Here is a 24,254-nt window from a genome sequence, read left to right as displayed (position 1 = left end):
AGTTCCCCTGGGCCCCACATGCTCATGACTGCTGCTGGGAGAGCTCTGCTTGGCCCTCCCTGTATACCCGCCACCATCCTTTCCCTCCAAGCTTCTGACCTGCACAGCTCTGGCTCCCAGGCAATCCTCAATGACTTTCTCTTACACTTCGCTGGGATTTCAAAGACTCCAGCACCCTACCAATCCACTCCTGCCAAAAGCCTCTGCCTTTAGCCACATCAGCCTGGTTGCAAGGCCTTACCTACACCCAATATCCTTCTATTCTCTTCATGTGATCCCCCTGTTGCAGGGCCAGTTGACCATACCTTTCCCCCAGTTCACCACCAAAACATTTCCATCTCTCAAGTATCAGTTTGACTAATAATGCCTTGGGTCCTTCCTTCCTTTCCACTAGTAACAACCTCCCTTAAAAATGCTTCCACTGCAATCCCTATCAAATTACCAACAGCATTCTTCAACAAACCAGAACAAATAGTTCAAAAATTCATATGGAACCACCAAAGAATCCGAATAGCCAAAGCAATCCTGAGGAAGAAGAATAAAGTGGGGGGATCTCACTCCCCAACTTCAGGCTCTACTGCAAAGCCACAGTAATCAAGACAGTTTGGTACTGGCACAAGAACAGAGCCACAGACCAGTGGAACAGAATTGAGACTCCAGACATTAACTCAAACATATATGGTCAATTAATATACAATAAAGGAGCCATGGACATACAATGGGGAAATGACAGTCTCTTCAACATATGGTGCTGGCAAAATTGGACAGCTACATGTAAGAGAATGAAACTGGATCACTGTCTAACCCCATACACAAAAGTAAATTTGAAATGGATCAAAGACCTGAATGTAAGTCATAAAACCATACAACTCTTGGAAAAAAACATAGGCAAAAATCTCTTGGACATAAACACGAGTGACTTATTCATGAACATATCTCCCCGGGCAAGGAAAACAACAGCAAAAATGAACAAGTGGGACTATATCAAGCTGAAAAGCTTCTGTACAGCAAAGGACACCATCAATAGAACAAAAAGGCATCCTACAGTATGGGAGAATATATTCATAAATGACAGATCCGATAAAGGCTTGACGTCCAAAATATATAAAGAGCTCACACACCTCAACAAACAAAAAGCAAATAATCCAATTAAAAAATGGGCAGAGGAGCTGAAAAGACAGTTCTCCAAAGAAGAAATTCAGATGGCCAACAGACACATGAAAAGATGCACCACACCGCTACTCATCAGAGAAATGCAAATTAAAACCACAATGAGATATCGTCTCACACCAGTTAGGATGGCCACCATCCAAAAGACAAGCAACAACAAATGCTGGCGAGGTTGTGGAGAAAGGTGAACCCTCCTACACTGCTGGTGGGAATGTAAACTAGTTTGATGATTGTGGAATGCAGTATGGAGATTCCTCAAAAAACTAAAAATAGAAATACCATTTGACCCAGGAATTCCACTCCTAGGAATTTACCCTGAGAACGCAACAGCCCAGTTTGAACAAGACATATGCACCCCTATGTTTATCGTAGCACTATTTACAATAGCCAAGAAATGGAAGCAACCTAAGTGTCCATCAGTAGATGAATGGATAAAGAAGATGTGGTACATATACACAATGGAATATTATTCAGCCATAAGAAGAAAACAAACCCTACCATTTGCAACAACATGGATGGAGCTAGAGAGTATTATGCTCAGTGAAATAAGCCAGGCAGAGAAAGACAAGTACCAAATGATTTCACTCATTTGTGGAATATAAGAAGAAAAGAAAACTGAAGGAACAAAACAGCAGCAGAAGCACAGAACCCAAGAATGGACTAACAGTTACCAAAGGGAGAGGGATTGGGGAGGATGGGAGGGAAGGGAGGGACAAGGGTGGGGAAAAAGAAAGGGGCATTACGATTAGCATGTATAGTGTGGGGGGGGCACGGGGAGGGCTGTGCAACACAGAAAAGACAAGTAGTGATTTTACAGCATCTTACTACGCAGATGGACAGTGACTGTGAAGGGGTATGTGGGGGGGACTTGGTGAAGGGGGGAGCCTAGTAAACATTATGTTCTTTCTTTAATTGTAGATTAATGATACCAAAATAAAAAAGAAATGCCTCCAGACCCATTCTGCAGGACCTCTTCCAACACTGATCTCTGGCCATGCAGCCCGGCCTTCCTCATCTGCTCCCGCAGCTTCTTGGAGGTAGGACCGCCAGCTCTGCATCACTGTCGCACCTGATGTGGTACCTACACCAGGTGTGCGGTGAGCCACAAACAGCAGTGAGATTACCCACTGGACTGGAGCCGCCATCTCACATGTACCACTTCCACGCCCATAAAACCAAAGCCACGGAATGCAGTGCTACCTCCACCTAATTTAGAACACTACTCTGAATACTCAAATGACAAGACACTGGCACAGTGCTGCATGTTTACATCTTTAAAAACGTATTTCAAAACCTCATATTAATTTCACCAACATTGGCCGAGCAACCTCCTGCATGCAGGGCCAAGGGACACAAGAGACACCCAGTTCACCAGAGAGGCCTGTTATCAGAGACCTACAGTCTCACGAGGGGCTGTGATATACCAAGTGAAGGTCACAGCACAGGTGCTGTGTGCAGGTCACCAACACGGTGTTCTGCTTAGAGAGGAAGGAAGAATGACTCCTGCCCGGTAGATCGGGAAAGGCTGCATACAGGAAGCCCTGAGGTGGAAAACGGCGCATGGGTAGAGCAGTGGATGTGCCCAAAGTGGCCTGCAGGGGATGGAGGCTGTGGCTGTGGCTCCAGGGATTGGGTGAGGGCCAGAGATGCTATCGGTAACACAGGCAAGGCCTGCTACACCAGGGCCCTACTTGGCCTGTCTGAGGAGTGGGGAGCCAGGGAACAGCCTCCCTTTTCAACAGGCTTCTCCAAAGTTTCAAATAGACAGTGTAATTTCATCAAATCAAAGAGTGGCCAGATCACGAAGCAAGTGTTTATACTGATATATCCTTATTGAAAAAGTAACCAATTAAATAAAAATGTACTGACTCCCACCTTCTAAGAGCTATTGAGGGAACAAGACCTGGTCCCTGTAGTTAAGGAATATCCGAAAGCTCCAGGTTGAGCTTCAAGGCTTAAAAATAAGTGGTAATCACCTCTGAGCCATGCTGAGAGAACGCCACCCTAAGGACAGAAATACGTCACTAGCTGAGGCACTAGCCTGGGCCAGAACAGTAACGTGAGAGAACAGTGGCAGAGGTGCCAGGCCTGCCACAGCTGTAGGACCGCTTGACAGAACCGTTGCCCTTACGTCGCTCTCCGTGATGGTGATGGGAAGACCACGCAGCATGATGGTCTTGCTCTCCCTCTCGTCACTTATGTCATGCCTGTAGTCGTGCTCGCCATAGTCGCCATCTGAATGGTAGCCATCTTCGGATCGGTCACTGTTCCTTCTTTCGCGTTCTCTCTGATTTACGATAAATAAAATTGCAATTAAAACCACACTAGGTTCATACCCTTTGATCCAGGCCCTGCAATCCTAGGAGTCCGGCCACAGGAACAGCAGAAGACTGTATACAGGAGCGCCCTATGACGGTGCTCGCTGCAGTGCTTTCTAACACGGCCAAGATGGGCAACAATCACTGTGTTCAAGAAGGATGGTTTAACAACTTGCTGTGTGGCACACTAACACACAGACACTACTACCTGCTAGAAAAAGAAGAGTATGGGCATGGGAAAGTGAACCATGCAACAAAACACAAAAACCAGTGCAAAATCACATGAGCAGTACTACTACCTCTAGACAAAACCGTGTCTGCATATGGAAAGGAACGTGAGAAACGCTGTGCCCAAGATGACTGAAACTGCAGCTTTCAGAACCACGGTCTGAGGGCCAGGGCTGACTGCCCTGACTGCCTCACCTTAGACTGGGAACAGCACCTACCTCACAGGGTTATAGTGGGACCTGAATGAGATCACGTAAGTGCACTGCTCCAGAGTGGCACACTGTGAGCCTGTGTTAGCCTCGGCCAGCATCTCTCACCACCAGGTCCCATTTGTCAACAGGTTTCAGAATATAGAACCTGAATATAATACTCAACAGGAGAGATTTCTACCCTTGCTCTGTTTACTTCATTTTGAGATCTCAGATGCTGTTTGGTGTGTGCAATTCATTGCTCTAACGCCACCACGAGGGCAGGCGCTCACCTCAGGGCTGTCGTAGTCCCGGTAGTCGTCGTATCGGTCGGCCCGCCGGTCCTCACTTGGCCTCTTGTAGTCTGAGTCCCTCCGCCGGCTCCTGGAGTCACGCTCATCGCGCTCATCCCTGTCTACGATGGAGCCATACCTTCCACTGCGTTCCGTTCTACTCACTCTGTGGGGAAAGAACAGTCACTGACTATTTTAGACCTTTAGGAATACGGCTGAACCTCCTTTCCCCCAGCTCAGTTCGTAAGATACCTAAATACTTTCAAGTATTCCTTAAATTTTTTCACCAAATTCCACTTCACAAAGACAACCACTGGAAAAACATTTACATCCCTTAATGCAGAGAAAATTTTCATGAAGTCAGGTTAAATCTCAAAATACAGCTATCGAACTTCTGGGTTTTAAAACAGTTCTCAGAAAGGCTCAAGTTGTGAAGCTTATCCTGAGTTCTCCGAAGCCTGTGCTCCACACATTACCCTGCCACCCCTGAGTCAGACCTTAGAGAGCAGAGAAAGAGAAAGCAGCTGTGAGCATCTCACCCAAAGCCAAGGGAGAGCGCATCCTGACTCTCAACGGCATCAACCTACTGGGAAATGGGACCAACAAGCTGGCTGAGTTAAATTAGTCTCTGTTCTCCCATCAGGTAATTAATCAAGTTGGATACAACTAGCACTGTCAGAGAACATTTCCTGTAACATCTGGTTTATATTTTGGTTACTGGGCTGTACTGGGCTTCATAGGAAAATCTGGTAACAAGTGACTTAGCCCATTCAAATACAAGCATACAGTTCTTCCATAAATTGTGTACCAAGTTCATAAAATGTGTAAGGACAAGACAAGCGAAAAGTCTTGTAAGGCCTTCATTAAGAGAACACAAATTTAATCAAACTCATGAAACAATTAGTCTAGGACCTCCTCAAAATATGAAGTATGGGGAAGAGAGACCTTATAAAGGGTAAATGTTGATTTAAGAAGTTATTTGGAACCACAAGACTACTGACACTGCTGTCACATCATGTGACATGACATTTCCTGAGTCCCTCTGGGCCATCAATTTGATCTTGCTCTCACAGGGGACTGGATTTCTCGCTGAGGCAGCTGTGTGTAAGACAAATGGTTTGCAGGATCCACGGATGACACAGCACCCAAACCCTATCATCTTCATTCCCTACTGATTCTTCAGCAGTCTTTTTCTTCTTTTTTTCATGTAACCCATGGTCCAAAGCTTCTCCCCTCTATAAAGCTGATCTTCCTACCGTGGAGTGGATAACAGCAAGCCCAGCATCCGCTGGCTGTTTATTACAGCCATGGACCACGCAGGGCCAGACTTGGCCATACTTACCTCCTGGCTTCTGCACAGGCTGTTGTCCACACTGGGAAGCCTTGGTGCCCTACCCTACCCAGCCCTCTAATTCTCACTTACCCTCCCCTCAGAGAACACTTTCTCCAGGACGCCTTCCTAGCTGCTTCCAGGAAGACACATCTTCCTGCGCACTCTAACAACCCCCTCAACTTCTTTCACACAGCACAGTTCACACAGTATTCTTCTTCTCCCACTAAACTGCATGCCTGTGAGAGTAAGGATCGTGAAGGTGTTCACAGCAATGCCTAGTACAAAACAGGCACTCAAATATTAGTTTATAAACAGCTTTTAACAGTTCTGTCCCCACTGAAATGCTGAAATCAAAGGCATGTAGAGCAGCAACTTACCGTTTGTCTGAACCCATTGTCCTGCTGAAGATCTAGCACACTGCTCCAAAAGGTTCCAGTGCTGTTTTTTTTCTAGGAGACAAGGGAGACTGGTTGCTGCTAATCTGAGAGATCACTTAAAGTCAACCGTCTTAGAAGCTGGGACACTACAGAGGTTGGACTTTCATCAAACCATTAAGGGGGCTTCTCTAAGGTGGCAGAGAGAGAGGTAGGGACCAGCTGTCAACATGAAAACCATGCTAATGTTTTGTTAATAATGAGCCCAGCAGATGAAAGATACTTTAAAATATTAGATTCCACATTCAATGAACAAACACATAAAAGGGTGCAAGCACAAGATGCCTTCCCCGGTCCTACTTGAGGATTACAAAGCAAAAAGGAAAGGGCTGCAATCAGTGTCCTGTGTTCTGAATACAAGCAACTCCGGTGGGTACGGTTAAAATGTTAACCAAGGTGTCTTTATCACTACAAGGAGCGGCAACGTTCAGAGATTTCTGATGAAACATGTAAAATCTTTCAGAAGCTAGGATGCCGAGCTAACGGAACTCCATTTACAACGCAACGGCCGATCCGAAGCTGCTCACTCAGACCGGAGCAAACCGCCGCACGAATCAGGCAGGTCCTCAGCAACGAGGACCACCGCAGCCCCCGGGGCGGCCTGCAGCGCGCAGCCCGACGTCCGAGACGCTCGCTACCCGGCCCCCGCGCAGCCGGGAGCCGTCGGCAGACCTCCGGGCGCAGTCGCCGCCGCCGCGCGGCGTCTCCCGACTTCCTGCAAGCGCCCCTGCCGCCCGAGGCTTCCAGCCAGCCCGGGGGCCCTCGCCCGACAGCCTTCATGGGACTCGGAGACGCGCCCCGCCGGGAGGGCGCCCACGGCCAGAAGCCGCGGGCCCCGAGCGGGGCGGCAGGAAGCCCTGCGCCGGCTGAAGGAGAGGAGGGGCGCGGCCCTCCCCCGCCGCCGGTACTTCGAGCCGGCCGGGTTACTCGGCCGCAGCCCCCGGCTGGCGGGGAGGCTCCATAGAGCCCGCACCACCAGCAAGGGCCGCCGGATACTGCCGGCGGCCGCTGCACTCACCCCCAGACGGAGCAGCAGTAGCGGTTTTCCGCCCCAGAATCTCCAGCGGGGTACGGCCACTTCACAAAATGGCGACTGCGTCCACGGCCGTCTCCTGCCCACAGTGCCTCGCGCCTGGCCCCGCCCCACCCCGAGCACGCGTCCAATCGGCGCAGGGGCCTCGCCGCGCGCCGGCTGCCGGGAAGTGTGGTCGCGGGGCTGCCAGTCGCTCGTCGCTCGTGCGGCATTTCCGGCGTGTCGCTGCCTCCGGTCCGGGGACCTCTGTAGGCCGGGCGCACGCTCGCCTGCGTCGGGATTGGCGATCCCTTGCCGTGGCTGCAAGGGCCTCAGCGTAGTTTGCCTTCCCCGACACGAAGAAGACATCAATCACACTAGGGAACGCTGGTGACCCCCTTTGCTTACAAATGTCTTCTTTTCATAACCTATGAGACAGTTATTAAACCCATTTTGCAGGTGAGGAAATTGAGATCTATAGAAATTAACAGAATTATTGAAGGGAGCGTATCATTCCAGTGATGCTGCCTAGTCTGAAGAAGGGCTCAGTCATCTTCCTGTCACGTTACTACTCGGGCGTCTGATAGCACCTCAAAGCGCACAGCTAGAACCCTTCGCCTCCTGCACCGCCTCCCCCAGCTCATGGCCACCTGCTCACAGTCACTCGGGACAGAAACCCTGGAGTCCCCCACGTCTTCACTGTCACACTCGGTTTGTTGGCAGATTCTACTGACTCTACCTTCAGGACGTATCCAGGACCTAACCGCCTCTAGCTCTTCAGCTGCCCTCACCCGTCAGAGCCGTCATCGCTGACCCTGTGTCAGACAGTAGGTCACAGAGCTGACAGTGGTTAAGCGTGGAATCCATGCTTTCAACCACCGGAATGTAAGCTCCAGAAGGCAGGGACTTCTGTCTAGTTATTAATTTCACTGCTATATGCCCAGCGCTGCTAGTGGTGCCAGGCACACGATATTCACTCAACAGTAAACGTGTTGAATGAACAAATGAATCCACTATCAGAGCTGAAAGTGTCACACGGCAGAAAGAAGCTGGGATCCTTGGGGCATCTGAGAGAGATTTTGGACTGACTGGTCACTGAGATGGTGGTATTAGGGTGCATCCAGTCAGCATAGCTTCCCCTCTGGACTTATTTACAGATGTATTTTTAGTGGAACTGCTTTTTAGCTCATATGCACAGATTGAAAAATTTGACCATGACAGGACAGAGGAAGATAAACAGTTGGCAAACCGCACCCACACTCTTCTCTTCCTGGATAAGAAATCTGTCAAGAGTAAGTGGAAGGATGTCAGTGAGGAGACTCGAAACCAGAAGCTTCAAATACACTAGGAAGTCTTTTTTCTGAAAGAACATCTTTAAACATGTTCTAACTATGGCTGATCCGTCTACATCAAGGGCATTAAGTAACTGACACTGTAAACTCTTTGGGTAATTAAAAAATGACAATAGATGGAAAGGCAGAAATCTCTGGATTCTGGAATGGGTAACATTTCCTTTCTCTCTTCCTTTCCCCCTTTCTATCTATTTAATCTGTCATCTGTCTAAATATGTTCAGACTGTTGTAACAAAATACCACAGACTGGGTAGCTCACAAACGACATAAATTTATTTCTCAGCCTGGGCCTGGAAGTCCAAGATCAAGATGCCAGCCGGGCTGAGTGGCAGCCTTCTTCCAGGCCCCAGACTCTCACTGTGTCCCCACATTGCGGAAGGGGCTAGGGGGCTCTGTGGGATCTCTTTTCCTAAGAGCACTAGTTTCATTCATGACATCTCCATCTTCATGACCTAATCACCTCCCAAAGGCCTCACCCACTCATACCATTACCTTTAGGGATTAGGATGTCAACATGAGTTTATGGGAGGCCACATTCAAACCATAGCACTGTCTACACAAACACACATACATAGATGTACGTACCCATATACAGTGTTCAGCTTATGGGGAAAGTATACGTTATGTAAAACTTTTGTCATCAGAAAAAGTAAATGTATATGACCCTCGAAGGCACTCAAATATTTGTCTAATGAAATTTAAGTAAAATGTAGATAGGGTCATTGCAAACCCTGCAATAGATGATACAGATGCTAAGATTCCAGAATCCATCAGACCTAATAGCCACCAGTAGTTGAAAGCCTTGTTCCCCAAGCAGTTCAACAAGCGCTTCTGAGCATCCCTGAGGTGCCTGATGGGCTGAACTAGTCATTAGTCATAAAAACTAGACAGCTATTTATAAATGATACAAAGTCATTCCTACAATGGAAGTTGCCTAAAAAAAAACAGACAGTCTACCCAGCGGGAAGTGCCACCCTCCATGTTCTCTGGGAGCTGCCCTTATCATGGACACTGCCCGCTGGGCTCCAGGGTTGTGCTCCCAAAGAACATGTCTGGAAGCTGATGGGGATCTGGGAAAGTTTAGTGACTCCCCAGCTAAATAAGGAAAAAAAAAGACAACTGAGTGAGTTGTTTTTTGATCGAAATAAAGCCACATATGTACCATAAAGAATAAAGGACAGTCCTTTAAGATTGCCTTTCACATTTTTGATATTGAAAAATGTTCTCTTAATCAAATGACCTTAGGTTTCTTCCTCCCTTTATTTGTCTTTTCCTTAATTTTCCATTATTTGGCAAAAGAAATACTAGCTGACATGTTTTGGTCCCAGGCTGGGAACTACTGTTTCTGGAGGAAGGACCAAGACGACCGATGTGAGAACTCCTGCCTGCTCCAAGGAACGGGAATGATTTCTTTTGTCAGAGATGGGCTTTGATGAACTGAGGGAGACATGCATCAAAATTTAACTCAACGAGTCTTCCCCAGAGACCTCAGCATTACTCACCCATTTGAGTGCCTGCTATATGAGGCCTGTGACAGGCCTTTGGGATGTAGGAGTGAAGAAAATTACCCAACATACCTGTCTTACATGGTACAGGGGACTTCCCGGAGACATCACAGTGCGACATACTTTTCACACCCATTCCTACTTTGTTTAAAAAATTAAAGTATCATTAATACACAATCTTATGTTGGTTTCAAATGTACATCACAGTGGTTCAACAGTCCCCATGATCAACTTATATCTTGATTTTGAATTATTGTGCCCTTTTATCTCCCTCCCCTTCCCCTTGGTAACCACTAGTCACTTCTCAGGGTCTGTGAGTCTAATGGTGTTTTATCCCTTCTGTTTTGTTTTTATATTCCACAAGTAAGTGAAATCATATGGTACTTGTCTTTCTCCACCTGGCTTATTTTACTGAGCATACTACTTTCTAGGTCAATCCATGCTGTTGCAAATGGCAGGATTTCTTTTCTTCTTATGTTAGAATAGTATTCCATTGTGTATATGTACCACATTTTCTTTATCCATTTGTCTACTTATGGATGCTTAGGTTTCTTCCATATCTTGGCTATTGCAAATAATGCAGCCATTAACATAGGGGTGCATATGTCTTTTTGAATCAGGGATTTTGTTTTTTTATGTTAAATTCCTAGGAATGGAATTATTGGGTCGAATGGTATTTCTATTTTTAGTTTTTTGAGGAACCTCGATACTGTTGTCCACAGCGGTTGCACCAATTTGCATTCCCACCAACAGTGCAGGAGGATTACCTTTTCTCCACATTCTCACCAGTATTTGTTGTTTATTATCTTATGGATAGTGGCCATCCTAACTAGTGTGAGGCGATATCTCGTTGTGGTTTTAATTTGCATTTCCCTTCTGATTAGTAATGTGGAGCATCTTTTCATGTGCCTGTTGGCCATTGTATTTCTTCTTTGGAGAAGTGTCTGTTCAGGTCCTCAGCCATTTTTTAATTGGGTTATTTTTTTGGGTGTTGACGTGTAGGAGTTTTATGTATTTCAGATGTTTACCCCTTATGAGTCATTTACAAATATATTCTCCCATACTATAGGATGCCTTTTTTTCTGCTGATGGTGTTCTTTGCTGTACAGAAGCTTTTTAGTTTGATGTAGTCCCACTTGTTCATCTTTTGTTTCCCATGCCCGAGAAGATGTGTTCAGAAATAAGTTGCTCCTGCTTATATTCAATAGATTTTTGCCTGTTTTCTTCTAAGAGTTTTATGGTTTCATGACTTACATTCAGGTCTTTGATCCATTTTGAGTTTACTTTTGTGTATGGGGGTAGACAGTAATCCAGTTTCATTCTCTTACATGTAGCTGTTCAGTTTTGCCAACACCAGCTTTTGAAGAGGCTGTCATTTCCCCATTGTATGTCCATGGCTGCTTTATCATATATTAATTGACCATATATGCTTGGGTTTATATCTGGACTCTCTATTCTTATGTTCCATTGATCTATGGGTCTGTTCTTGTGCCAGTACCAAACTGTTTTGATGACTGTAGCTTCACAGTAGAGCTTGAAGTCAGGGAGTGTAATCCCCCAGCTTTGTTCTTTCTCAGGATTGCTTTGGCTATTTGGGGTCTTTTGTGATTCCATATGAATTTTAGAACTACTTGTTCTAGTTCATTTAAGAATGCTGTTGGTATTTTGACAGGAATTGCATTGACTCTGTAGATTGCTTTGGGCAGTATGGCCATTTTGACAATATTAATTTTTCCTATGAATGAGCAAGGGATAGACTTCCATTTATTGGTGCCTAATTTCTTTTATGAGTGTCTTGTAATTTTGAGAGTATATGTCTTTTACCTCTTTGGTTATGTTTACTCCTAGGTATTTTATTCTTTTTCTTGAAATTTTAAATGGAGCTGTTTTCCTGATTTCTTTCTGCTAGTTCATTGTTAGTATATAGAAATGCAACAGATTTCTGTGTATTAATTTTGTATCCTGCAACTCTGAATTCAGTTATTAGTTTCAGGAGTTTTTGGTGGTTTCTTTACGGTTTTCTATGTATAATATCATGTCACCTGCAAACAGAGTTTAACTTCTTCCTTACCCATTTGAATACCTTTTATCTCTCTGTGCTGTCTGATGGCCATGATGAGGACCTCCAGAACTATTTTGAGTTAACAGTGGTTAGAGTAGGCATCCTTGTCTTGTTCATCTTAGAGGGAAAGCCTTCAGCTTTTCAGTATCAAGTACCATGCTGGCTGCAGATCTGACATGTATGGCCTTTATTATGTTGAGGAACATACACCCTGTATACCCATTTTGTTGAGAATTTTTATCATGAATGGATGTTCAATTTTGTCAATACTTTCTCAGTATCTGTTGAAATGATCATGTAGTTTTTATCCTTTTTGTTAATGTGATGTATGATATTCATTTATGAATATTGCACCATTCTTACATCCATGGAATAAATCCCATTTGGTCATGATGAATGATCTTTTTGACGTATTTTTGAATTTGGTTTGCGAATATTTTTTCTTGGGGATTTTTGCACCTATATTCATCAGGGATATTGGTCTGTAATTTTCTTTTTTTGTGGTGTCTTTGGTTTTGGTATTAGAGTGATGCTGGCCTCACAGAATGAGTCTGGAAGTATTCCCTCCTCTTCTACTTCTTAGAATACTTTGAGAAGGATGGGTATTAGATCTTCTTTAAATGTTTGGTAGAATTTGGCTGTGAAGCCATCTGGACCTGGTCTTTTGATTTAGGGGAGTTTTTTGATTACCAATTCAATGTCATTGCTGGTAATTGGTCTATTCAAATTTTGTTGATCAATTTTGGGTCAATCTTGGAAAGCTTGTATTTTTCTAGGATGTTTATTTCTTCTAGGTTGTCCAATTCATTGGCATATCATTTTTAATAGCATTCTCTAATAATTCTTTGTATTTCTGTGGTATCTATTGTGATGATTCCTTCTTCATTTCTGATTCTGTTTGTGTGTGTACACGTTTTCTCTTGGTAGGTCTGGCTAGGGGTCTATTTATTTTGTTTATTTTTCTCAAAGAACCAGCTCCTAATTTCAGTCATTTTTTTCTTTTGTTTTATTCTCTATTTTTGCTCTGATCTTTATTATGTCCCTCCTTCTACTGACTTTGGGCTTCATTTGCTCTTCTTTTCCTAGTTTCTTTGTGATTTTAGACTGTTTATTTGGGATTGTTCTTGTTTCTTGTGGTAAGCCTGTATTGCTATGTACCTTACTCTTAGAACTGATTTTGCTGCATCCCACAGATTTTGAGCTGTTGTGTTTTTGTTTACATTTGCCTCCATGTATTGCTTGATTCTATTTTAATTTGTTCATTGACCCACTGATTATTTAGAAGCATGTTGTTTAGCCTCCATGGGTTTATAGGTATTTTTGTTTTGTGTACTTTATTTCTAGTTTCATACCATTGTGGTCGGAGAAGCTGCTCGATAGAATTTTAATCTTTTTGAATTTATTGAGGCTTTTCTTGTGGCCTAGTATGTGATCTATTCTGGAGAATATTTCATGTACACTTGAGAAAAATGTGTATCCTGCTGCTTTTGGGTGGACTGTTCTGTTAATATCTGTTAAGTGCATTTTATTTGATGTATTGCTCAGTGCCTCTGTTTCCTTATTTGTTTCTGTCGGGTTGATCTATTGATGTGAGTAGTGTGTTAAAATCTCCTAAAATGAATGTGTGGCAATCTATTTCCCTCTTTAATTGTTAGTATTTGCTTTATGTATTTAGGTGCTCCTGTGTTGGGTGCATAGATATTTATAATGGTTATGTCCTCTTGTTGGACTGAGCCCTTTATCATTATGTCATATCCCTGTCTCATGTTACTTCCTTTGTTTTGAAGTCTATTTTGTCTGATACAAGTACTGCTAATTCTGAAAGAGCAACAGGAAAGAAGGCTGTGGCAGACTGCCTACACCTGGGTAAAACAGCAGATCTCAAGGAAAAGGGTAAAGTAGGAAAGCTGTGACGCGGAGGGACCCAAGCCCTTCTCCCACCCCAGCTAACCAGAGGGAGGAAGAGAACAGTCCTAGGAGGGGGTGGAGGCCTAGAACACCCAGCCCTGAAGATCTGCTCTGGGAGCACAAACCTAGATTACATGGTGCTCTGGAGATTAATGGGGTTGGAAAGCTAAGACAGGTGGAATACTTGGAGAGTCTGAGATTACAGCTGCTTGTGGTAAACACGTATCCATGACCAGCCACTCTGGGACAAAAGAAAGGTGGGCAGTCTGAGAGACTTCCTAACAGCAAGAGGACTGCTAAAGGGGCAAGGACTGCACAGAGCTTGCTGCTCAGGAGAAAGGACAGGTGGATAAAATTGTCGAGGTGCACTCTGCCCAGCTGGTTGGGAGCTTTCAAGAGCTTCAGGTGCTCCATGCCCCTGGCTGACTATGCTGCTAAGAGGCCCCCCACTGTGATACGCAGCCTGCTGTGCCTTCCTCCTGGCCGGCACCAGCTCGCAAACTGGCTGCCCCGCCATTGTGCCAGGCCAGCCAGAGGGCAGCCACACCTGCGGCAGCTACAAGTGCAAAGCATAGAGGCTTCTCCCTGCATGCTCAGCACACTGGCCCTGGCAATGGAGGCAGGTACTGCAGCCAGGAAGCAGGAAAGAGCTCTTTCCTCCTGACAGGCACCAGCACCACTTGCCTGTGATCCCCACCATCGCTCCAGGGGCTGAGCAGCTCCAGAAAGTAGAGCTTCTGGGCACTAGAGGGCGGCACCTACAAATATGAAACATCAAAGGAACCTAGTTCAAACCAAAATCCCATAAACACCAGAAAGAGGGCCAAGTGAAACTAAACTCATCAATTTACCTGAAAGAGATTTCAAAATTAAAATCATAAACATGCTCATGGACCTACAGAAAAATATTCAAGAACTCAGGGAGAAATTCAGGAATGAGATACAAACACTGAATAATTCAGTATCTTAAGTGAAACATACAATGAAGGGATTTAAAAGCAGATTAGATGAAGTAGAGGCGAGGGTAAATGAAATAGAAATTAGAGAACAGGAATACAAAGAAGCTGAGGCACAGAGAGAAAAAAGGATCTCTAGGAATGAAAGAATATTGAGAACTGGGTGACTAATCCAAACATAACAATATTTGCATTATAGGGGTACCAGAAGAAGAAGAGAGAAGGGATAGAAAGTGCCTTTGAGGAGGTAATTGCTGAAAACTTCCCCAATATGGGGAAGGAGATAGTTTCTCCGGCCATGGAGGTGCACAGATCTCCCAACACAAGGGACCCAAGGAAGACACCATGACATGCAGTAATTAAAATGGCAAAGATCAAGGATAAGGACAGAGTATAAAAAGCAGGCAGAGAGAGAAAAAAGATCACATACAAAGGAAAGCCCATCAAGCTATCATCAGACTTCCAGAAACTCTAGGCCAGAAGGGAATGGCATGATATATTTAACGTACTGAAACAGAAGGACCTCCAACCAAGAATCATCTACCCGGTAAGATTATTGTTTACATTTGAAGCAGGTATTAAACAATTTCCAAATAAACAAAAGTTGAAGGAATTTGCCACCACTAAGCCAGTCTTACAAAATATGTTAAAGGATTAAATGTATTTGGTGTATTTTCATATTATATGTGTGTTTGGGAGGAGGTTTCAGTCTCACCTCTCACACCGCCATCTTTAAAGCCCCTTGTTTTTAAATGGGAAAAACTGTGTCTTTATAGCAGAAGGAGCATCCAGAGGGAAAGCACCAGCCAGAAGTTCCCTTTATTCTATACCTATTGGATACATTTGGGGTCCCTGCCCTAAAGGAGCTCACTGGAGGGGGCAAGAGGCATTTAAAATGGAAAACATACAATTCCACAGAAATGCTAGAAATGCTGCAGCAGAATTATGAACAAGATGCCCAGCTTTTTTCTCCCTGTTATTTGCATGGAATATCTTTTTCCATCCTTTCACTTTTAGTCTGTGTATATCTTTGGGTCTGAAATGAGTCTCTTATAGGAAGCATATAGATGGGTCTTCTTTCCTTATCCATTCTGTTGTTCTATGTCTTTTGATCGGTGCATTCAGTCCATTTACATTTAAGGTGATTATTGATAGATATGTACTTACTGCCATCTTATTAACTGTTTTCTGTTTCTTGTAGCTGCTCTCTGTTCCTTTCTTCCTCTCTTCTTGTTATTGATGGTTTTCTTTAGTTGTAATTGGATTTGTTTGTTTTTTTAAATTTATTTACTTATTTTGTGTGTGTCTTTATTGTAGGCTTTACTTTGTGGTTACTAAAGGCTCAAGGGTAGCTTCCTTCCTACATAATAGTCTATCTTAAATTGGCCATGGAGTGAGAGAGACCTGGGGTAGTGGCTGCAATGAGCCATGATTCTTATGATGCCAACTTGTGGCAGTTATGACATGGGAAGCACCAGACACCCAGCAGGCACTCAGCAAGAGCTGTCACAACCCCCACCCCCAAAAGCAAAATCAGAAGAAGTCTTTCCAAGGTCTCCTGAGAAGTAAACCAACACATGGAAATATGGTCAGCCTCAGAGCTATTAAAGGAACAGAAACAAACTATAATGAGATGCTATTTTCACAATTATAGATTAGGAAAATAATTTAAAGTCTGACAGTATTTGCACAAGCTAGAGTTCAAAGGTCACTGCAGCCTGTCTCCTCGCACTGGCAGCAGGCAGTGTCCCAGGGCTCATGGCTATACTCACTGCCATATGGGCATCGCCTCAAGTGGGCTCACAACAAGGCACTCTCTCCCTCCTATGCATAAGATAGAAAAATTTAACCCCCCAAAAATTCACATTGAAAAAAGGTTTATTTAAAAAAGTTCTAGCAGCAAGAACTGTAACAAAACAAAAGGAGAGACGGACAAACAAAACAGAGGGGCAGGGTCCCACAGGACTAGCCTCTTCCTCAATCCAGTTCTTTATACCGAGCAAACATGACTCTCCGCACAGCATCTCTGTAAGTCTCATTGGACTGTCTCTTGCTGGTTCTTCCTGGAGTCCCCACACTGGGCCCCCTCATCCGGCCTTCAGCCTGCACAGCAATGACAAACAATGACACAGACTCTATGAATTAATTAGCCTCAGGGCTGGTCCCTGACCACAAGCATTTCTGGGCCATCAAAGAGGATATAGAATTTTTTAGAATGTTTAATAAATAAACACTCAAAATGAATAAAGAGGGTGGTAACACCATGGTTTCAGGATGCAGGATCCAACACCAGGAATATGGGGGCCCAATCCTGACAGCTGGCATTTTCCAAGGGGGCCAAACTAACACCAGTGGGCAACGTCCCCACCTGTCATCTCTTCTCTAAAGACGAGGGACAAAGCCCTTCTTGGGAACCATGACTAACCTCACACTCCTAGAATTCAGCCACTGAAGATGTCTGAGGACAAGCCCCTCAGAGGTGCCTCTGTGCCTTCCTCTGTTTCCTGGCTCTTCTCATGGAAGGACTCTGGAGCTTACACCCGTCTGGGTCCCACACCGCCCACCTCTTTCTCTGCGTAAGGACAGGATGAGCCTCATTCCCATTGCCAACTGACCTGAAGGGCCCAGCACGCCTAGCTAAACCCAGCAGTCACGGCCTTTGCTGGCTGTGGGGGCACCTGGCAAAGAGGCAAGGGCACAGCTTGGGCCAGAGCAAGACAAAGTTACACATATTCTAGGTTCACGCCACCCCCAGCAAGATGGACACCATCTCACCTCCTCCGCTGAAGCCAGCCCAGGGTGGCCATGTCCGACTCCCTTCCTCCAGCCAGTGGCCTGCTGGGCACAGCCTCCTCTGCTGCTGTCGATATCTTCTCTACCAATGGGTTTACGATCACTGCAGAGGAAGCAGAGATACTGAGGCACTGCCACTTCCAAACTGAACTGGTTGTGAGCCTAATAAAAACCTCTCTGTCCTCTTCATTCAGATTTGCCTCCTTTTAAGTATATTAAACGATGTCTCCGAGTCCTACTATGTATTCAACAGGCTCTGTACTGGGGATGCAGAGATGACCAAGACCTGACCCTGTGCAAGTGGAAGGATGTGAGCAGGTATGTCAGTGATGCTCGCAGCACACTTACGAGCTCAGCCCCGGTAGATACCTGCTATAGGAACGGCAGAGGGGACACAAACTCAAGGGCATCACCAAAAATGACCAATTCCAGCAAGGGGTCACCTCTGAACTGGACCCTGACAACCTACTAGCTCGTGAGAGAGACCAAGCATGGGGGGAGAGGAGGACACAAGAAAGACGAGTGAAAAGCCACAGCAATCTGGGAGAGGGGGCAAATGGCTGCTCGGGCCAGCTGGCCGTGGAAAGTATGGAGCATCCTGTCAAATCATGACTCAGGCTACCTCCTTCAGGCAGAAACCCTCTGGGCAGGGTACACGTTCACAAAAAGGTGAACAGATTTTAGGAGCAGATTTCTGTTGACAAAGGCCATTCTGCTGGCAGGGCAGAGAATGCACTGAGGAGTGTGAGCAAGGAGCCCGGTTTGGAAGGGGGCTAGGAAGGGGGGCAAAGCTGGATCAGGGACGTGGCCATCAGTGATGAGGGGGACAAAAGAGGGCAGAGGAGGAAGACTGCATCAGCTCAAGCAGACTGCGATGCGAGGACACTGCTACTCTGAGCTGGGGACACCGCAGTGCGGTAGGACTGGCCTGGAGTCTGGTGTGGAACAGAGTCACGCCCAGTGTGTGGCACCTGAGGGGGGCCGAGAGAACCAGCCCAGGGGGTCAGCTAACAGTTTTCTAAAACAGAACTGCCTTGGGAGGGAGTCACAGGACGTGTCAGCCTCCACGTGGTGGCCGAGCCTGGGGTGCTTCACAGTCCAGGTCAAGAAAAAGGAGCACGAGGGCAGGGCCCTCCCGAGTCTCTGGCATTGCCCAGAACAGGAAGCGCCGAGGGGAGCAGCCAGCAGAGGGCAGCGGGGGTGTTGAGAATGGAACACCCGGCCCCGCTGGCGTGGGGCTGACGTTGTCCCCGCTCCTCCTGGCTGGCTCCTTCACCTTTGTCCCAGTGTACTTCAAATTGCAGAGGGTGACCCAACGACATTACCTTGATTAAATGGTCCCACTTCAGCAAGTAGAATAGGCTAGGATAAAAATATCAGAGTTTTTTGTACCCAGTAAGAAATATTTTTCCTGAAGATTTCTTTTTCAATTATGCAAACATATACAGACACACACACACACACACGATTACTGGGCAATGATTAAAAAATAACCCCTTATTCTGGGCTGTGCGCCAGTGGAATGCCAGAGCCCCAGACCCCACCTGGCCTCCCTGGAGTCTGTCTTCCTCGGCTGCCTCCCCACTGGCACAACATACTCGGACTATAAGGTCTTTCGCTACCAACATACAGCCCTGCTCAGGTCTCACTGGATCAAAGCCCTGTTCACAGTCACCTCACAGCCTCCCGTTGCCCTAAAACAGTCTTAGCATGGCAGTCAAGGAACATCAAATTCATGAACTGCCTCCATCTGTGGAGCCAGCCTCAGCTGCCGACCACATGTCCCTATCAGGCCACCTACAACTTCCCAAATGCATCATGACTTTGCTCACTTTCATGCATGCTGTATGCAGTTTCCTTGAACTGAGACCCTCCCCTTCTGCACCAGGTTTCTGTGTTTTCCCTATGAGGTGTGCATCACCAGAGCATCACCGGGGCCTTCCTTATTCTGGGCTCAGGCAAGGACAATGTGTGTCTTGTCCACCGAAGACTCCACTTTAGTGCAGCACCTGCATACAGCACGTTATCAGCAAATTCTATATGACTCCAGGCTCAGGACCTGGGGCCTACCTGACCAGAAACGAGCACGGGAAGCTCAAGGTCATGTATCTCTATCAGCTCTGTCAGCCACTTGTTCAGCTCCTATATGTGAGAATGGAGGTGCCTGAGAGAAGAAGGCCAAGAGTGTGATGTTCTCCTCAGGCCCACAGGCAGGTACAGCATCACTGATGAGGAAGAGGGCTCCCCACCATGGCAGCCGGCCTATCATCCACACAGACACATGTCCCCTGTGCCGATGGGTGGCCAAAGGCTGGGGTGCAGCATGCTTCAGCTCAGACAGAACCTGCCCCCGACGCCTCACCCCCAGAGAAAACAGCAGACCCATGGGAAAAGGACACGGTGTCGGCACTGGGCCTGGAGGCCTCGTCTGGGTGAGGAGTCCCTGGCTTACCTGTCAGCCTCCCTGGAGTGTTTAATTCGTTTCCTTTCTGGAGAGTCAAGAGATTGGGACTTTTCCCTGCGGTCATGTCCTCGTTCTTTAAACCTTCCCTGTGGGTAAGCAGAAGAGCGGCTCTGAGATCTCCATGGGGGTCAGCGAGCAGGAACCCCTTGAGTCCTGACGATGCTTCCAGCGTGGAGGCGGCTCAGGGCAAAGTCCTGCCATCTCCTCCCACACACCCTGCTCAAGAAGGCAGTGGCTTCTCTGACTGGCAAGTCTGGGAAGAAGCTGGCACACTTGGCCCAGCCGTCCTTTCCAGTGAAGAGGAGATGTGCTCCCACAGGCTCCGTGAGATGGCGCCCTACGTGTGGGACAGCCTGAGTGCCTGTGTGGTCAAGGCAGCAGGTGTACTGTACCTGGCTCTCACACTAAGTTGCCTCCAACCCAGCCTTTAGGAGGAAGATGTTATTTCAGTAGCCCTGGCCAACACCCCTTCACTGATTTTAGAAGCTGGGCAGGAAAGAGGAGTGTGATTTACCTGACCTACCTGCAGACCCTAACACCATGCTTTATTAAGGTACGACTTACAGACATAAAATGCACCCATTTTAATGTAGTTTGATGAGTCTCAAAAAACATATACATCACTCCTAGGGCCCGTTGGTTCTATGTTCAGTACGGCGTACAAATCCTACACCAGGCTGCCAAAGGGGGTGTGGCCAAGGGAGTGACAGGTCGCCGGCCCTACCTGCTGCTCTCTCCTCTCCAGATAGGCAAGCTCCTGCTCCGACTGTTTTATCTTCCGATGGATCTCCAGGTTTTGCTGAGAGGAGAGGAAGTTCTGTGAGCACAGGGCTAGAGAAAGTGGCCCCAGAAATGCCTCCAGCCCCCAACAGCCATTCTGGGGTTGTAGGTCCTTTCACAGACCAACTCTCCTGAGTGACCCCTGCAGCCCACAAGTGACACCCAACCAGCCCTGCTGGAGGCCCGCTGGTGGGAAGCTGGCTGGTGTGCTGGTTGTTCCCCAGACTGATTATGTGGCGTGGTGAAGGGAACAGCATTCCACTTCTCCCCAAAGTGTAGAAAACAGCAGTCTGCTTTGCATCCCCCTCTCCGAGGGGCACGCAGGGTAGGTCCCTGAGCACGCACGCTCCATCCCTGCCTGCCGTCCTCAGACTCTGCTCACTGCTAAGCCCCAGAGAACACAGCAAGGAACCCAAGGCTCTAAGAGAGCAGACGGCCTGCTCTGAGAGTCCTGTCCTCCTCGGGGGTCCCATTCCTCGAGCAGAGCTCCCTCTACGATGCCCCCAGCATGGGTAAGAAACTCCCGGTGTGCAGAGCAGCCCCGTACAGAGGGCGATCGGCGCCGGGTCACTGCCCGGCAAGGAAAAGCCATAGTTCACTCTTTGGACTCACAAGGCCTTTGGCTCCTCTTTTCTGACAACTACTTTTTATATCTTTAGCCATTTACTAGTATTTTCATCAGAAACTCAGCTGGAATTTAATCGTCAGCCTGCTGACTGAGAAGCCCAGGTCAAAGGGACTTGGCGGGTAGTGTTGAGGGACTGTCAGAGGCAGCTGGGAGCAGAGGTGAGCCTGTCACCTGAAGCAGAGCTTCTCAGCTTGCAGCTATGTAAGACTTTGGGTTTCATACGCACAGTCTAAACCCTGTCCCCTCACCTGCTTCAGCAACACCTGCTGAAGGAGAGTGAAATAAATTTCTCTCTACTGGGAGCACAAGCCCCTCTGCGGTCCATCCGTCTGTCCAGAACCTGGCTTCTTGGTGAGGACACACAGATGGAAGGAGTGCAGGGGAGGACCAGTGTGTGTCAGTTTACCACCCTAGGCATAGCTGCCATGCCACGGCCTGTAGAAGCGTACCTCCCGACATGGCAGGGCAGATGTGACCCACCTTTGGGAAAAACTGCACACTGTCAGAGCCAAACAGAACGGAGCGAAGCCGCCAAGCACCAACGAGGAGTAAAGGCTCACCTGAGGTCTGACCGGGGTCACAGCAGAGCTGAGACGAGACAGCCTTGTGGTGGGGTTTCCCACCCCATGCCCCACTCCAGGTTCAGCATGGCCTCCGGGTCTGGTGCCCCAGCCCTGGCCATGCGGCTTGCCTCGGGTATACAGAGTGGAGCTGTCTGAAGGTGGGCACAGCCTTAGTGCAGAGCCACTCATGCACAAGAGCAGACAGAGAAGCTCTGTCTTGAAAGGGACTGATTTAATTCTAGGAGCTGGGGGCCGATAAGCACCAGGGAAGGACAGCATAAGCTTCTTTATTCCCCATGATGTTCATCAATGCTGAGAGTCAATAGTTGGAATGGTCAGGCCACTTCCCTAGTACCTTGTGCAGGTCTGAGAGCTGCTGGTGTTTGATCAGAGCCTCCTTATTGGGAAACTGCCTTCTGCAGAGCAGGCAAGCCAGCTTGCTCCAGTCGGTGAGCCTGTCCTCCCCATTCTCCTTCCTGCCCAGCCCCTCCCGCTGCTGGGGCTGTGCGACACAGGGCTGCGGAGCCGGGGCCTGCTCCTCCTCCTCCTCTTCCTCGTAGTCGCTGTCTCCTCCGTACTCGCCCAGGAGGCCGATCAGGGGGTTCACCACCTTAGGCTGCAAGAGAAGGCCAGGGATCAACACCGGCACAGCCTCTCATCTGGGGCCTGTCCTTTGGAGATTCCGATGTGGGCAGCTCGTTTCTTCTCTTTCAGTTTGAATGATGAACTGGGTTCCAAATAAGCCCACTGAGCACCCTGCTCCCTCCTCAGACGCAGATGTGGCTGGAGCTCCACCCTCCTCCACGCTCACTGAGACGTGCCAGAAGCTTTCCTTAGAAGTGACTCTCACACCAGAACGAAGAAGAGAAGGAAGAGAAAGGGGGACTGACTGACAGCTGAGGGAAAGAGCTAAGAAGTGTCAGGCTGCGAAGAGGAAGAGAAAGCAGCCACCTCCAAGTCACTGCAACCCATGGAGAAAAGGAAAGATCAATTTTGGGGGCTACAGGAACCCCTACAGCAGTAGGGATTTAGGAGGGGGACTGAAAGCACTGCAAGGATAGTGAGTGCTCAGGCACAAAGACCCGGCTCCTGAGGGAGGCCAGCTCCCCAGAGGCACGGTCAGGATAGACGCCACAGTGAGCTGAATTAATAGTGTGGTGCGGGCAAAGAGCAGTTACCAGCGGCTTGCAGGAACTACTGACTAGCAATGCCCAGCCACTGGCCAATGACCAATCAAAAGAAAGCATCGTCACTATTGTTATTTATTTATATTACACATATTTAACCGGTCTCCTGGGATTAGATGAGAGCACCACTTTAAGGCACCTAAACAATGGGTGCCGACGTTAGCATCGTCCACTCCGATCAAGCAGGCAAAGCTTGAAAAGTGGCCCTGCGTGCACTTCATACCTATGTCTGAGAGATTCTCACACAGCACCCCAGGAGGAGAGGTCAGGCCAGGCAACGGGTTTCCTCAGTCACGTAGGAGAGGAGAACTAACAGACCAAGAATGGAACTTAAAAAGGGCCAGGCATCCCCTCATCTGGTGGGAATGGCGACTGCACAAGGGAAGAGGGCTGATTCTGCCGGATCCTCCGGTTCCTCTCTCCTAACAGACAGGAAATTCACCTCACACTTCCTCTTTGTGAGGCAGAGTGCTAAGGGAGCTGCAGCCTTTGACCTTTCTTTCCCAGGGGAGCCTGCCCGCCCCCCACCCCCTCGGTGCCTTACGGGTGGAGGGCTCTCCTCCTTCTTCATGGTGGGGGGCAGGGGCTTCTTAAAGACGTCCTCGGCAGGGGCGGTCCCCTCACTGGCATTCTCCTGGAACTGATCAAACCCATGGTAATTCTTCAGAGATATTCATTAAGAGTTAACTGTTGAAATTAGTCTGATTTTTCAAACCTTCTAATTTGTGAAATACCTGTGATGTTTCTATCATGATTTCGAAATAAAAAGACTTTAAAAACCAAACATTCGGTAAATATGAAGTGACTGCCATCTGTCAGGCATGGGCGGGGCGTTTCTGCACACTGCCCTGTCAGCCTTCCCACAGTCCGGCATCACGCACGCCTGGGAACACGGGGCTGAGAAAGAGTAAGTGCCAAAGGCAGGCCCCAGTGTTGGGCCAGCAGCAGCTCTGAGGCTGGAGCTCTCAGCCACACACTCCCACTCTCCCCATCTCTACATAAACGACCAGCAGTATTAGCAGGAAAAACAAAAATTCAGAGTTCACCCACTCTCCCTAATCCATAACTGCTGTTAATTAG

General features: G+C 47.4%; 2 protein-coding genes across 10 annotated transcripts in view; both read right to left on the bottom strand.

Annotated features, from left to right (window-relative positions):
* Window positions 1-7,121, bottom strand: part of RBM5 (RNA binding motif protein 5) — a 22,611-nt gene extending 15,490 nt beyond the window's left edge. For 3 of the 6 annotated variants that reach the window (XM_036994237.2, XM_036994238.2, XM_073230604.1), the window contains exons 1-4: window positions 6,983-7,121; window positions 5,908-5,979; window positions 4,198-4,363; window positions 3,302-3,457 (exon numbers count right to left, since the gene is read on the bottom strand). In XM_036994237.2, coding sequence (XP_036850132.1) covers window positions 3,302-3,457; window positions 4,198-4,363; window positions 5,908-5,924 — 339 coding nt within the window. In that variant the 5' untranslated portion in view covers window positions 5,925-5,979; window positions 6,983-7,121. Of the gene's footprint in view, window positions 1-3,301; window positions 3,458-4,197; window positions 4,364-5,907; window positions 5,980-6,982 lie in introns of those variants that run through there. The other 3 variants (XM_017669664.3, XM_017669665.3, XM_036994239.2) reach the window with 2 other exon arrangements.
* Window positions 7,122-16,619: 9,498 nt separating this feature from the next.
* Window positions 16,620-24,254, bottom strand: part of RBM6 (RNA binding motif protein 6) — a 73,272-nt gene continuing 65,637 nt past the window's right edge. For 2 of the 4 annotated variants that reach the window (XM_036994229.2, XM_017669663.3), the window contains 6 exons: window positions 23,719-23,814; window positions 22,343-22,603; window positions 20,741-20,815; window positions 20,005-20,102; window positions 17,535-17,655; window positions 16,620-16,862 (listed from right to left, as the gene is read on the bottom strand). In XM_036994229.2, coding sequence (XP_036850124.1) covers window positions 16,737-16,862; window positions 17,535-17,655; window positions 20,005-20,102; window positions 20,741-20,815; window positions 22,343-22,603; window positions 23,719-23,814 — 777 coding nt within the window. In that variant the 3' untranslated portion in view covers window positions 16,620-16,736. Of the gene's footprint in view, window positions 16,863-17,374; window positions 17,461-17,534; window positions 17,656-18,877; window positions 18,915-20,004; window positions 20,103-20,740; window positions 20,816-22,342; window positions 22,604-23,718; window positions 23,815-24,254 lie in introns of all 4 variants that reach the window. The other 2 variants (XM_073230602.1, XR_012128870.1) reach the window with 2 other exon arrangements.

The sequence above is a fragment of the Manis javanica genome, chromosome 3 (assembly GCF_040802235.1).
Source record: "Manis javanica isolate MJ-LG chromosome 3, MJ_LKY, whole genome shotgun sequence".
NCBI lineage: Eukaryota > Metazoa > Chordata > Mammalia > Pholidota > Manidae > Manis > Manis javanica.
This window is presented reverse-complemented; position numbering and strand designations above follow the sequence as displayed.